The 16122-nt window shown below is 49.3% G+C and overlaps 1 protein-coding gene across 1 annotated transcript in view; it reads right to left on the bottom strand.

Moving 5' to 3' along the window:
• The window catches only part of LOC135905324 (high-affinity choline transporter 1-like), a 50126-nt gene extending 34930 nt beyond the window's left edge, over nt 1-15196 (bottom strand). The window contains exons 1-3 of the mRNA XM_065436355.2: nt 14853-15196; nt 12078-12185; nt 11236-11391 (exon numbers count right to left, since the gene is read on the bottom strand). Coding sequence (XP_065292427.1) covers nt 11236-11391; nt 12078-12185; nt 14853-15045 — 457 coding nt within the window. The 5' untranslated portion in view covers nt 15046-15196. The remainder of the gene's footprint in view (nt 1-11235; nt 11392-12077; nt 12186-14852) is intronic.
• Between the last annotated feature and the right edge of the window lie 926 nt (nt 15197-16122).

The raw sequence follows: 16122 nt of genomic DNA, 5'->3' as shown, positions 1-16122 counted from the left end.
AGGAACTGTAGTCGCGCGGGTGTTGCGGCGTCAGCCGCCACAATGTTCTTTTTCGTATTCACGCGCACCTCCTTGACTCCAGGCAACGCGGAGAGCGCTTGCGCGATGGCGAGGCGAGATGTGCGGTGAAACGAAGCTGCCGCGGATGCCGGCTTGAAGAGGACCGTGCCAGCGACGCTGGGTGCAGACGCGCCAGACCCTTTGGTGCCAGCAGCAGCCGGAACTGTCGGTAGGCAGGAACCAGCGTCGGCAGCGGGCATTGGTGCCGCAGCGGGTCCCGGGAGGTGGGCGGCAGGGGCCACACTAGCGGCAATCCCCTCTCGTGTTGATGCAAGCAGGCGGCGTTTTTGCTTGCGTGAGATCACATTTGTGAAGATCTCTTCATCGTGGAGCTCCGTGGCACGTGGGCTGCTCTGGTTCTGCATCGTGTTGGCCGTGCCGTCGTCTTAATGCTCTGCAGAGTCCGCCGCCTGCATCACGGCGTTTCCGCAGACGGGCGTCACAGGAGGGGGCGATGATTCGTCAGAACCTGTCGCCGCTAGCTTGCGCGGAGCTTCATCGTCGCTGCAGGACTCGCTCGGGCGCGAGCGCTTGCGCGAGGACGAGGTGTCCATCGTGGCGTTATCGTCATCCGAATCCGGGAGTGGAGCGCTCGATAGCTCGCCGATTTCCGCAGCTGGGTAAGCGCTAACGGTAGCACTCACGATGGCGGCGGAAGTTACGGAGTTCGGCAGAACAACTGGAGTGGTCGGCGTCTCACGCGGCGCGAGAGCCGACGCAGCAGCGGGCGGGACCAGCGAGGCAGCGTTTGCACCGGCGTCCGCGGCCGCGTTGTGGGAGCTGGCGTCCGGTGGTGAAGCTTGACACACGGTCGTGGCTGGCGTCTCTCGTGCCCCGGTGTCGTAAGCCATCGACGCAGCCAGAGCTGACTGCGGCATCGCCCCGGTAATATCATCGGTAGCGGGTGATCCGCGTGGACGCCTGGGCCAGTTGGCGGCCGCGCAGAACCGCCGTGCCTGCTCCTGGCGTTGAAGGGTCTCTTCGCACTGAGAAATCATGTGCCGAAGAGACCGCGGGCACGCCAGGCTCACCGAGCGTTTGTGCTGCGGGGAACGCGTGCCAGACCGCCGTGTTCCTGCAGCAGTTGATATCGGCGGGGTGGACGTGTCCGGCTCCATCGCTGTGACCGAAAGGGTGGCACTATGCGCTAGCGTCGATCAAAAAGCAACAGTTCGCATGTGGTCGACTGTTCCACCAGTTGGCAGCTCGAAGGGGGCGGTGGAAACACCGCGCACAGAGAGAGAGCGCGGACGCGACAGGCGTCGCGAAGAGGGACGATGCACAGAGCGGAACGAAACAAACGCAAACGCAACAGCTCGGGGGCTCACGCGAAGGAGTGTAACTGGAAGTCCGCCGCGCAGCAAAAACACGAGAAAGAAAAAGAAGGCGGGGCTGACTGACGCGTAGGTGACGCGGCTTTCCGTCTCCGGTACGGGAGAACGCGGGGAAGGAATTTTGCGGAGGCTAGACGGGGCAAGTGGAAACAGCTTGAATTTTGACAGTGAAGCTCGCCTCCTAAAATCATGGGTTCGCGACACTTGAAATATTTCTATCGCTGCTAATAATGAACCAATTTGAAACATTATTGTGGTAGAACGCTTGCTAGAGGACACGTAGCAATTTCCAGCGTAGAAACAAAATTTACTTTATGGCCATAAAGGGAGTACTGACCCAGAAAGCTTTGTGTTCTGCTTTTTTGTTTTCCTTCTTTTCATTATCGGTTCACTCCATAACTGCGGTATGAAGTTTTTATTTCTCGACATTCTCGACAGCAGCACAAATGATGAATTACACCACATTTATTACGATCCATTCCAAACGCGGGTAAAGCGCAGCGTGGGTGCAGACACGAAAAAGGAGACTCACAAGAGGATTTCCTCTGCGACGATCGCCTAGGCGATACTATCGCCTACGCGTGACGTAGCACTCAACCAGCTAAGGAGCTCGGCAGATTTTGCTCAACCAGCCAATTAGCTCCCGCCTAACAACGACACAGTCGCAGACGAGGTACGATCGCCTAAAGTGATCATCGCTTCGAAAGCAGAGGTGGCAAGGTGGGATTCTTGAAGGCCGTACAATGACCGCATCGCCGAAAGCGGCAAAATTTGGAAACAAGGGGGGGGGGGGGCACTATCTCTCATCCTGCCCCGTCGATTGCTGAATCGACTCGGCTTTTGGCAGCCTGGCCATAGTGGCAGTAATATGCGGTGCAACGAGAGAAGTTTCGGTGACTTTATAGGTCACCTTTACCCGTCCCAGGCCATGCTACATTTGGCGCGCGTTTTGAACTCATCGCAGATAAAGAAATTATTTGTCGCACTCTCAGGGAACTGAGGTTTCCTAGTGCAGTCACTGGATCGACGGCTGTCCAAAGGAGCAATAAAGACTAGAAAAACATTTTCAGCCAGCACACCCCTAAAGGGACCCTGAACCAACCCTCGGCCTCGGAGAAAAAATAAAAAAACAGTCCGTGCATAGCATACGCTGATGTGAACACCTCAGCCAAATTTTGCAGTCGTGCGCGGCGCGTGGAGCTCGCAAACGGAGCGCGAAGTCACCTTTCTCTCAAACGTTCTCATATGAACATCAGCCTGCATTTTTCTGGACGCTTTATTTCGTAATATAGCGCATTCCCATACGCGACTGATATTGGCCCATTGCTGACATCATAGAGTTTCTCGCTATAACACCTAGAGAGAAATATGGCACTACCGTCTATGGGAGGTTCCTAAGGGGCGCTGTGCCGTTATGAGAATGACGGCGTATGTGTCTGCCAGGCTTGTGTTGACTGGTGTTGTAAGAGGCTCCGTCTAAAATGTAGATATGGCTACACAAATGCCGCTTTCTTCAAGTAAAATCTTTATAAAATGTTTCCATTGACGCATATTACATCTTGCACTGAAGTTTACTCCCCTACAATGCATAACCAAGCGAAGAAAAGAAAGAACAGACGACAAACTCTTCCAAAGCGAGCGCGAATCTTGTCGTCTGTCCTCCAAATTTAGCGGCCCGCGGATACCTTTTACGTTTCATATAATTATACATGCTATAACAAGTTCTCATAGTTAAACAAAACCTGTTTTTGTGTAATAATAAGACTAAAAGAGCTTCTTACGTGCTGTTTTAGTAGAAAATGAATCATTGTGACAGAGGGAAAGGTGCTTGCAATGCGCGTCTCCGAGGTGTCCTGCCTGTCTGAGGATGATGCCAAGCCGAATTCACAATATACCGGCATTCCCATCCATACCAGAGAGCAGCAGCGCCAAATTTCCCTCTAGGTAATATAGTGAGAAACTCTATGGCTGGCATCGATCAAGAAGCGTATTTGAACCAACGCGCTTCTTCATACTGTTGTCGTACATATTAATTGACGCACTTTAGTAAACAGGCTGAAGTAAGTGAGGATCTGTCACTTTCGAATTTCTATAATAATTAAGTACTTCTAGAAGAAGCCGACTATCGTGTCCTCACGATCGACCATGGCCGCGCGCATAGGAAATGAAGCTTTGGCCACCCTGCTTATATCGATGTCGTAGTCATCAGGTCTCGCTAATTTCGATTATTTTTGAACAACCATTTAGCCTCGAACTACGCGAAACTTAAGGTCAGATCAGAAGCATGCTTGACAGTGCGCGCTCATTCCTGGCCGCTCCTGGTTAGACCCCTTTGCAGACTTCAATCGTATTGAACAATTAATGGCGCTTCAAGATGCGCAAGTTGGATGTGGCAACTATCCGTTGGTCAAGCTGGTGCAGGACAAAGCCTGTCCGCATCCTGTATGGACGCGAGCGCGCGCTCAAGCCCCATCGTGCACAAAGCAAACACTGCACATACGCACTACATTTGAATCGACGAGCATAGCTGCGGTCTTGTACGTAGTGTAAATACCGCGGACGCCACGGGATGAGAGAGAGAGAGAGAGAGAAAATAATGTAGAGAAAGGCAGGGAGGTTAACCAGAGGTAGTTCCGGTTGGCTACCGTGCGCAGGGGGAAGGGTTAAGAGGGATAAAAAGAGAAACAGAGTAGAAGGGGGAGATAGAAAGAAAGGGAGACAAGCACGAACAAAGCGCGTACACGACAGAGCGGTAGGAGGCGGCATTCTTAGAGTCTGTCGTGAAGCCCCGAGGACCGCAAGAACCTTACTAGCGCGAGTAGTACTAGGGGATGAGACTATTCTGGCACACTACCTTTGGCACCTCTTGGACGCCAAAACCGGAAGTGGTGGCGCCTACGTGAACAAATAAAATTAAGTTTGAACTGTGCGCCACGGTGATGCTCAGTAGGCAGAGCTATGTGGGACCGCCCCACTCCACCGTAGCCTTCGCAGTGCAATACATTGAAGAAGGAGCGGGAGCACTGCGCAGGGGATGTTTGAATGGCAATAACTTTGTTTCTGCTGAATGAAGTGCAGTACATTTTTCAGGAAAGTATTTCTGAAATAATAATAATAATAATAATAATAATAATAATAATAATAATAATAATAATAATAATCGCCATCGTCATCATCAGCCTAGTCACGCCCAGTGCAGGGCAAAGGCCTCTCCCATACTTCTCCAACTACCCCAGTCATGTACTAATTGTGGCCATGTTGTCCCTGCAAACGTCTTAATGTCATCCGTCCACCTAACTTTCTGCCGCCCCCTGCTAGCTTCCCTTCCCTTGGAATCCAGTCCGTAACCCTTAATGACCATCGGTTATCTTCCCTCCTCATTACATTTCCGGCCCATGCCAATTTCTTTTTGTTGATTTCAACTAAGATGTCATTTACCCGCGTTTGTTCCCTCACCCAACCTGGTTTTTTTTCTTATCCCTTAACGTTACACCCATCATTCTTATTTCCATAGCTCGTTGCGTCATCCTCAATTTCAGCAGAACCCTTTTCGTAAGCCTCCAGGTTCCTGCCCATACGTGAGTACTGGTAAAACCCAGCTGTTATACAGTTTTCTCTTGAGGGATAGTGGCAACCTGCTGTTCATGATTTGAGAATGCCTGCCAAACGCCCTCCAGCCCATTCTTATTCTTCTGGTTATTTCAGTCTTATGATCCGTGTCCATGATCACTACCTGCCCTAAGCAGATGTATTCCCTTACCACTTCCAGTGCCTCGCTACCTATCGTAAATTGCTGTTCTCTTCCGAGACTGTTAAACATTACTTTAGTTTTCTGCAGATTAATTTTCTGACCCACCATTCTGCTTTGCCTCTCCAAGTAAGTGAGCATGCATTGCAATTGGTCTCCTGAGTTACTAATCAAGGCAATATTATCAGCGAATCGCAAGTTGCTAAGGTATTCTCCATCAACTTTTATCTCCAATTCTTCCCACTCCTGGTCTCTGAATACCTCCTGTAAACATGCTGTGAAATAGTCTACTTTAACGTGGAATGCGTTCCTCGACTTTGATAAATGTTGTCCAGGGCCAATACGCGCAACAAGGAAGCTTATGTTCTATCGAAATGTGAAAGCGCATCGAGAACAACCATTAATCAACGGAATTTAACAATAGTTTGCGGCAAGTCTTTCAGCCAAAGGGGTGAAACAGCAGGCAGAAATCTGGAAATGGGCTTCACCCCAAAGCCCCTACCGATTCATTGAGTTATTTTTATAGAAGTACTCCTCTTATGCGACACATAGCTGTACATTTAGTTTGCTTTACATCACATAACTTACCCCACTGCAGCGGGAGATCTTGCGTCGGTCTCTCTCATCTGACCGGGCCCCTCACCAGGTCTGGCCATTTCGAGCTGACAATCACAGAGCATAAAATGCGCGCTAACGATTGTCTTTGCAATGAATTACACCGCTAAGCACCGCGGAATGGTCCGAAATTTCGATCCGGATGCCGTTTTCCTTTTCTGTCGCGGCGACCGCGCTGCAAGCCGGACGGTGACGTACTCGTGTTCCTGCGCCTACGTGACGTCACTCGCGGTGACACGTGGCTTCGAGAATTATTCAAGGCAACATCTGTTACTTGTGTGATCAGTTGCTTGAATTGACGAATTGAACTTTAGAGAAATAATAAAATACACAAACGGGATTTCTGCATGCTTTTTGTTTTACTTCGCACCAAAGCAAGAGGGATGTACTACCGCTTCGTCTGCTTGTTCCTACGGTCATGCAGTCGCGTGCGCAGGTACCGAAACTATGCCGTTTTCTAGCGTGTTCCAGGCGTGATCATGGTGTGCGATCCGCTTGTTCTGCTTCACTATTCGTGCAGCACTGAATTATACCGCTAGTCATGTGTCCTCGTGCAGAGCGCGCAAAATCGTGCGTGGTGCGCAACGAGACAATCACAACAGCTCACGCGCAACGCCGTCAGCAGAAGGGCGCTGCGCCGCTAGAAGGGAAAGAAAGAAAGAAAGAAAGAAAGAAAGAAAGAAAGAAAGAAAGAAAGAAAGAAAGAGAGAAAGAAAGAAAGAAGGAACGAACGAACGAACGAACGAACGAATGAATGAATGAATGAATGAATGAATGAAAGGAAGAAAGAAAGAAAGAAAGAAGGAAAGAAAGAAAGAAAGAAAGAAAGAAAGGAAGGAAGGAAGAAAGAAAGAAAGGCAAACAAGGCTAGCAGAATAACATGACGGCGAGGCCCGTGACGTGTGGGTTATGCGATTCTCGAGGCCCGGTATAGGAGAACGCAGGAAAGGAATTTCGCTTCCGCAGTCTTGACGGGGCAAGTGGAAAGAGTGTCTCGCTTGTTGGTGGAGATCCCCTGCTGAAATCATGGGTTCGCGACACTGAAATATTTCTATCTCGGCTATTAGTGAGCCGATTTCAAAAAAAGAAAAATTGCGGCAGGACGCTTCCTACAGGACACGTAACATGTTCCAGCGTGTAGCCAAAATTTGCTATGGGGCCTGGCGAGAGGACCTTTAAAGGAAAGCGAGTCTCGAGACAAACTTCTTCCTCGTCCTGCGTTCCTACTCTAAACCAACAAATGACTAAAGTGTTGGTCGAATACGTTTAGCTAGAAACTTCATACTCAATACAAAAACTGAGCAAGAAATTTGCTGCGAAACCATTGAATAGCATTGTACCCATTCGCGTTAAGCTGCAAATACATACTAGGGTGAATAAGAAAGTATTTGCCCCTATTTGTTATTAGCTAAAATAACGTACACACAGGTCATTACAAATATGCGTACTATTAAAGGGAAGCTGAAAGCGTTTCCAGAAAAAATGAGTGAGGAGCAGTGCGCCGTGGTTTTCAACCCTCTGAATTCGAATATCGCATCGAAATTGAGCGAAAGAAAGCGCAAACATATTTCGACGAAAAGTGCAGCAGCAGACACGCCCAGCTAGCGCGCCTCGTTTCCGCCTGTGATTGGTCGGGCGCCTCGTGACGTCAACAGTGGTGTTCGTCCGGACCGACTGCTGCCGCTACACACGAAGCACGGCACAAAGTAGTTTGGTGGTGTTTTGCTGGGACGGTCATGGAAATTTTCGAGAGCTTGCGTTTCTCTGAGGAGTTGGGCGTTAAGTCCAAACTCTACGAGAGCGATTTTGCGCGCGCGACGGGGACGGGCGATGGCTTCGAGTGACCAAAACGGGCCGTCGCTTGAACAAATCGCTCGGTGTTGTCGCTCAATCGCTCGTTTCCAGAAATCTGGAACTCGTCGCTCGTCGCCCGGAAACGCTATGAGCGACTAGCCAATTGTTCGAAGCCGAAACTGGACGTACATAACTCAAATACTGCTGTTTGTCGCACGGAACGAGCAAACTATGGAATTTTACACGTGCAAGAATAAGAATCAAGTGCAAGACCATCAGAAATATTCTATGCTCCTTCTTCAGTAAAATACATCAACTTAAATTGATAAAGCATGCGTCACGCTAGTTTCAGCGCGTAAATTGCTGCCCTCATACCGGGAAGTCGTCACTCAAAGCCGTCGCTCGCGTGCAGTTCGGCTTGCAGACGACGAGTGAACGCGACAGCCATCGCCTCGCTTGTAGCGCTGTCGCTGTCGCGTGCAAGGTCACTTGTAAGGGGTTTATACTTGTACATACTGCACGTACGTAAATACTTGTACATAGTACATGTGCGAGCCGATTGCGACGAGCCGGCCTCTACAAGAAGCAAAAGATGCTGGTGCAAGCACTGCTTTCCGCGCGAACGAAGGCGAAGTGTCAGCATCTCCTTGTGTTGGAAATGTTCTTTGGCGAGTATGTATTTTTGCTAAGCTGCATTCTGCGTTCCAGTGAGTACGTTTCCGGGCAAACAACTGTAGTGTTATGTTCCTGCATGCCTTCTCGTAGAACGTAAGCAGTGATGCGATCTTCAGCATTTGTGCGCTGCCCCAAAGCTGTCGGCAATCTACACAGACGGTTTAAACGCGGGAAAAGATTACCGGCTGCTGTAGCACATGTAGTATAGAACCTTCATCAGCGCGCCATCCGCACGCTACTCGTAACCGGCGAATTCCGTCGGCTACGTGAGATGGTCGGTTTCTTATGTGTGCGAGAGAAGGGGGAGCGCAGCGTCTTGGCGTGAGCAGGCTTTCCAACACATGCAAACTTTACGCTTGCACTGCGTTATGGTATAACTGCGTGCAGGCTGTTTCACAACACACGAGCGAATAGAAAATTCGCGGCGCTTGGCGATAAAACCTGCTTCAAGGGTGGGCGATAAACATGCACCTTCCGTTCAGCGTGCTAAATACTTTTTTAAAGAAAACACAAAGCACGCATTATTGATAAACTCCGGTAGTAATCGTCACGGAAGTGGTTAGGGCACAACACTTGTTCTTGAGCGCTTGAAGTTGTTTCGCTTCACAGCAGCCTCCCACTTAGCTGAAAGCTTCTTGTCTTGCAAGAACAAATGGAACATCAGAACATCGTCGCGGCCGCAGGTTTTCGTGCAAGCGTAGGCTGCACAGAACGCCGGCATGATCGGCCTACAAGTTCAATTGATGCTGCGCACGTCAACTACCACTCCTATATACACACAAATAAAGGAATGTAGGGTCGAACGAAGCAGATTAGGACGGCACGCTCGCAGAAATAAGCCCGGTCAGGTATGGTCGCGCAGACTGCGAAGGAGCGGAACACCAGTGTTGACGTCACTAAGCCGCGGTTTCCGGTCTCCGCTCGCATCATCAGCGTCAGCAGCAGCGCGAGGCACTCGACGTGGGCGGAGCTACAGCGCAAACTTAAGCGACGATTGCGTCGCTCCTAAGTGAAAAATCCCCCCAAAACTTTACCTTCAAGGTTTATAAGGTTCCCGCATCCGTATATGAGCGTCTTATTGAATTCGACAGACTCTTCAGCTTCCCTTTAAACGTACCTTACACAATTTTTCACATATTCGCCACACCGGTTCAGACATTTGTCCCATCGCAGTGTAAACTCGAAAAGCCCTGTCATCAGTCAGCGGCGCACGCGGCTTCCCCGAACCTTCATTGTCATTCAAGTCTTCGCGGCCCTAACTCACAACGCCACCACCTCACACTTCTCAAAGCGAGACACTTTTCCCTATGCGTGAGTTGCACTGCCCTGTGGATCCTTGCTCCATAAAAAGCAAGTCACACTTCGCTGCTCGTACGCCGTGGAGATGTAAAGCACAGCCGCCATCTACAACTGATCGCAGTGCCGCGCTCCGGAGCTGCCAGCAGATAAGGCCGGGCCGGTTCAAGAAAGGTCCCCCGCTGGGAATGGCTATGTTGACTTCGGATTTACAGCTGTAGTTTGGCTAAAACCAAATGGTAGGGTGATAGGGAAGAGGGGGTGGCAAGGACTTTCTGATTCGCCCTCGTATATCAAATTTGTTTAGATACGGTAACGGATGCTGTTTACGTAATTATGATATCCGTTTTTAGTGTGGAGTTACGGTACTGTAAACTTGATACTCCTATTAGCTGAAAGCCTTAAGAGGCTTATGGGTCGAAATATGGATTCTCTGTCGTTATCGAAAAACTGACCGTGAGGCGTTACGGCACCAAAATTCAATGTCACCAACATTGATGGTGCCACTCACGACCACTGGTGTGAGCTAAACCCACTACCTTGGTGTTTATTAGGACAAAGTTAACTAAGGCACTCGCACCCACGGCCTTTAGTTGGAGTTGAAACCACGACCTTTCGTGGGACCCAAATTCAGTGGCACTAAAATTGATGTTGCCATTATTGATGGTCGTACCGACGACCATTGGTAGGGGTCGAACCAGCGAGTTTTGGTGTTAAGGCGAAGTAAGGCACAATTAGGGCGTTCGAACCCACCACCTTTGGTGGGAGAAAACATATAATAGAAAGTAACAACGCATTCATATGAGAGAGTCAATTTAATGAATGTCTTGTGAGCGCGCCGGCTTTCGCCTTCATCCTCTTTAGCACATGCTAGAGAGACTCAATTTTTTTCTTTATTACAGGCCTTAAATCAAGGCTTTGCTTCCCAGAGTCATTAGAATTTACCTTTTTTCTCTCAAGTGGAACAAATTTCATTCAGATCTGCCCCGGCGTCGTCTCATAAAAGCATTTCTACATTTTACATGTACCTGAACAAGCGGCAACGGAGTTTGCCTCGATCTAAAGTGCTTCGACCGAAGCTTCCGTTTGTTCCGTGCCTTCGTTGTTAGTATAATTAGTGAGATTTATTGTGTGTTCCAATTATGACTAGCATCGGAGCCAGTCTACGTAGACAACTAAGGACACAGCCGAGAAAATTTTGAGGCCATTTAATCGAACGAGTTTCTAGCCGACTGGAAGACGCACGGAAGACGCTTCAGAAAAGTTCAGAAAAGCACCCACTATTTCTGTATTTTAAGTATTTGCGCCTGCAAACCAACGAAAAACACGATGTAGCTTACATTAAGGGCCTAGGATAGCGTGTCTACGTTTTCTTGTGCACGGACAACCTTGCTGTAGGCTTTCCAAGCGTCCTGCTCAGCCGCCATATTGTTTTGACAGAAAAGTAGCCTACCCAATTTTTGAATTCGATGCTGTTTTCGCGAAGCTGTCTACTCTGACGTCTTCGCGAAAAGTGGAATAAGACTTAAGATGGCCGCTGTCCGCTTAGCCATCTACTTAGCTCTCCTCAGCGAGTATTGGAATACAGCCCAAATTTCCCAGGCCTGTACCATATATATTTCTGTACAATGATTGCAAACAGAGCAAGTTGTAACTAGTCTACGCAAGCATCCGCAAAGAGCGCTGTGACATCACCGACCGGCGCCATCTTACCAAGGGCGGCGAGGATGGCGGCCGACCAGAACACTTCGCCGCAAAGGGCCGGCAGGAAGAGCAAGCAGCCCATGCGGGCGCCGAAGTGCTGCTGGAAGGGGTCCAGCATTGTCTTGTAGCCGGCCTTCCTCATCTTCACCGCGAAGAGGTATCCGCCTGCGCAGAGCATAAGGAGCGCCTGAAACGTAACGCGCTTCTAGCGCCATGTTGGCGCTTGTTCTTGCATGTGCGTTTCTCGGGAAAGCTGTCGTGTTCGAATTTTGAATCGTATAATATGTGCACCGATCCCGCGCAGTAAGCAAATCGAGGCTCTGGATTTCTTTGGCCGTAACTGATGTTTGCGGCATAAAACTCCATACATTTACTTGTATTTGCGATGCACTGTGCCACGGTAAATACGCGAGGAAGTGGGGAGCCACCACGTGACTTCCGCCAAGCTTCTTGTTCGAGTATCTACTATGGCAACCACAAAGTTCAGGGCCGCGTTGACAGGTCTTTCTCTGCTTCTTTGTATCTCCTTGTTGAAGTCGGTAGTGCTACATAGAAAAGTATTTTTTAAATTAAGATACGCGACAAGTGCACGTCACATCGTGCACGCGCATGTTAAGTGTTTCTTTATGTGTGTATATGCGCTCGTGATTATGTTGTGCGCGTCTGCATCTGCACATATGCGATCTTGTGTGAATACCTACAGTAGTGAGCAAAAATATATTTTGCATTTGATATTTTGCGAACAGCGTACTTGTGTCAATATTCTATGCACCAAGATTCAAACAGACGTGAAGATTAGGTTACCGATTGCGCCCTGCTGCACACCGAATTGCCCAATCAGCTTAACTCACCGATGAACAGGCTGAGGGCGTATCCGAAGGGAGCCTGGCACCAGGCGAGCCCCCTGGTGTATATCACTTCGGCGGTACCATTGATATACCCGCCGCCAACCCAGGTCGCTGAAGAGACGAGAAAGGCCCAGATGTCACAACCCATGGCATGCCAACACTGCAGGTGTAGGGTCACATTATACCGTATACTACTTTAGAAACTTATCACCCCGGCACCTCTTTCTCGCGATACGGAAACACGCCATTAAAATTTCTGTTCCACCCGAAGGGCGATGTATTGACAGCGATACCAAGCGTTGTGCTTTAACTGCTCGGACACTGTACGCACTACGTGACGCGGGTGTTACGTGTTAGCAGGACGTAGCACGCACGACAACTGCTGCTGGGCAGAATGGAACACCACCCTAATGTTAGCCAGACTTTTGCTGTCTGTTCAGCTCGGACCAGTGCATGCGCACAGCAGCATGCTTCGCAGGAATGCTGCAGTGCACTTATATGGCTGCGCGTGCAGAAAACGTTCATGCCGGCATTGGAAGGCAAAGCGATCTACCCAAGTTTTAACAGCTCGAACCGCTTGAGCCGCTTGAATACCTATGGTGTTAGGCTGCTGAGCACGAGGTCGCGGGATCGAATCCCGGCCACGGCGGCCGCATTTCGATGGGGGCGAAATGCGAAAACACCCGTGTACTTAGATTTAGGTGCACGTTAAAGAACCCCAGGTGGTCGAAATTTCCGGAGTCCTCCACTACGGCGTGCCTCATAATCAGAAAGTGGTTTTGTCACGTAAAACCCCATAATTTTTTTTTGAATAGAACATTGATGGCGCGTCCACTTTGTCGTTTTTGCAGCCGAACGCACTAGACTGCATTTGGCGGCAAAAACGACAAAGTGGACGCACCATCAATGTTCAGCTCTCGAAACCCCTCTAACCCTCCCCGCGCAAGCATCGAATGAGCCGTCCATAGCAGTACAGCACGACGACGGCGGCGGCGCGATGGCAGGAATGCGCCCAGAGCGGCCATTTCTATCGCAAGTGAGCCACTTCAATGGTGAATATCGGGTGGGCCCCGCGGAACGCGAGCCTAAATCAGCAAATATTCTCGATTCCCATGTAGGAACTGTTTGCAACCAAATTAGCCTGGCACTTGCAGGCGCTGTGGCCATCTAGATAGGCCAGCGCGTGTTCTGAGAAATCGGACTAGCCTATAAGGACCTTGTGAATATGCGTCCTTGTAGTAGACAGTGATCACTACGTCTAAGCACAGTAGCATAATTTATTGGCTCGTTCCATCGAGCAGCATTCGCAGCGCCGCCGTATCCGGCAGTACCAGCCGCAGTACAATACTTATTACCACATGCCAATGACAGCCCTTGTTTATAGTATATATGAGTGGTTGAAGAAAGGAAGGCACTTTAATGGGCTTCTGGGGCCAGCTCTGAAAACTAACACAACAGCTGAGAGCACCAATTAAGGTCACCAGCAAAGCGCCAAGAGAAGAAAAGTCACTGCGCCTTAGCAATCAGGCTAACTATGCATATGCTGTGTCAAGTAAACAATTTCTAAAAATATTGCGAAGCAACTGCAGAAGTGCCAAGATAATAATAATAATATTTGGGGTTTTACGTGCCAAAACCACTTTCTGATTATGAGGCACGCCGTAGTGGAGGACTCCGGAAATTTTGACCACCTGGGGTTCTTTAACGTGCACCTAAATTTAAGCACACGGGTGTTTTCGCATTTCGCCCCCATCGAAATGCGGCCGCCGTGACCGGGATTTGATCCCGCGACCTCGTGGTCAGCAGCCCAACACCATAGCCACTGAGCAACCACGGCGGGTGAAGTGCCAAGAGCTGTGGAAGTTACACTAATGCTCCCTGGAATGACAGAGTGGCAGGGTAATTGTTCCTCACTCTTTTGGCCTTCAGTGCATACATGGAATTCTAACGGGAGTTCATCTGTCACTTCTTGTGTAGATTTGACACAATATTTAATGTCATCAGGTTTACCTTCACAGTACCGGACACTCTGAAATTGGCCCTGTGAAGAACTGACCTCGCAGCCGTCTCATTGCGATTTGTAACATTATGGTATCATATGTCTCATCAAACATATCAAACGATCGCAATGTTGCTATAGACGACATGGTTCCCTTTATGCGAGCAAGAAAAGGTAAGCGTATGAGCAAAACAACCATCGCTAATCCGAGCACCCGGGCCAAGACTCATTTCTTAACACCGCCGCCAGGTGTGCCATATCCGCTCTTTCGTTCTTAATGTTCGGGGTGCGATATTATAATGGCCGGAAAGCGGGCCGTTTTAGTCATGTGATTTGTCAGAATGGCACTTTTGCTGACCAGACATGCGAGGGCAAGCGAACGGTTCATTCTCCGAACCGTTAGAAGATTGCGCCCACGGGGTATGCGTCTACCTAGTGGACATGTCCGTTTTTTTTTCGCTGCTGAAGTGCTGATTGGCTGGGGGTGCCTGTCTCCTTCTTACGCATACCCCAGGCAAGCCAATCAGAACTTCAGCGCTCGCACAGGTCACGTCATTGAAGTTCTAGCACGGTTTCGCTATAGAGAACCACTTGGTTGGGAAGTGTTTTCAGAAATACACACTTCTTGGCGCCACCTTCAAGTAGTGCTTGCCGCGTACCTGCAACAATGATCGTAATTATAGACTTGGGGCTCCTGCGCGTGTGCCGCAGGCGCCAGCAGACGGAGACACTGAAATTGACACACGATCAAAATTTACTGGCATCTCAGCGGTGCTTACCGGTCATAGTAAAGACGCCAATGAACAGCCCGATGTTTCTGCCGGCGAGCATGATGTTGGATCCTTCGCCCATGCTCATTGATAAAGTGCTTCGACGTGGCGCATCCTTCTTTCGGCCGGCCCAGATGCCCACCACCAGGATGAGGAAGTAGAAGAATACGATGGCCACCAGGCCCGGTATGTTGATCGCCATCTCGCTTCGGTTCGCGGGGACGGACAGTCTCTCGGGGACAGGCAGGGGAACCGGCGGAGGAGCGGCTGAGTGCGTGACCTGCGAGCTCGACGGTCAAAAATAATTATGGCGGACGCTGCGCTCTGCTCCTCGCCGTCGTCTTCGTCCGCTAGCGTGCTTGAACGCAGAGCTCGTGCCTCGTGTGACGCCTTGTCCTCTTCGCCCTTGAGTCAGTTTCGAGCGCAGCGCATTCCCAGGAGCCATGGAAAGCAAAAAAATTATTTCCTCGCTAAATTCTTGAAACGCTACGTTGTGGTACCTTTTCCTTTGATATTATGAAACGTTTCCATCAGTGTTTCTTCATTTAAGACTTGAGTAATTACACTTCTAAGCCTACTCGATTCTTCGTCACTCCCAATACTGAGTGTAACCATTATACGAGGGCGAAACAGAAAGTTTTTGTCCATATTTTTTTAGCCATATTACAACTGTAAGTGCGAAGTCAACATATCTATTCCTAACGGTGGAGCTTTCTTGGGCCGGGCACGCCTTATCTGCCAGTAGTGCCGCGGCACGGCGCTGCTGTCAGTTGTTGAAGTGCGGAAATGCGGTTTTGTTTGAAATCAGGGGTACAATCAGAACTCCATGTGAACCAAAGATCAGTGGGTCGCCTCGCATTGGGCGCTCACGGGAAGACTACAAACGAAGTTGCGCAGGGTGATATGGGCTGGACTACTTTTGAAGTGAGGGAAGCTCGCAGTAAAATTGAGCATGAAGAATGACTGAGGAATACTTATTTTATTTATTTATAATACTGCCAGTCTCTACTGAGACCATAGCTGGAGGGCACTATATATATGCACATAAACAAAGAACACTGATAATGTTAAGTATCAATAAATGTATAACGTCAGTTTTGCACCTTAAAACATAAACAATTTTTACTACAAAATGTATGCACCAAACACAAGTACATGCGAACTTTCAAAAAAAAAAGTGAGAAATGGCAACTGAGGTATTCTACGGTGCATACCCGACTACATACACAGGGCACAAGTACATGGTGGTTTGCACGATCAATAATAGCACAAGCAATTT

Source organism: Dermacentor albipictus, chromosome 3 (assembly GCF_038994185.2).
Source record: "Dermacentor albipictus isolate Rhodes 1998 colony chromosome 3, USDA_Dalb.pri_finalv2, whole genome shotgun sequence".
NCBI lineage: Eukaryota > Metazoa > Arthropoda > Arachnida > Ixodida > Ixodidae > Dermacentor > Dermacentor albipictus.
Note: the sequence above shows the minus strand (reverse complement) of the source record. Positions and strands in the feature narration are given on the sequence as shown.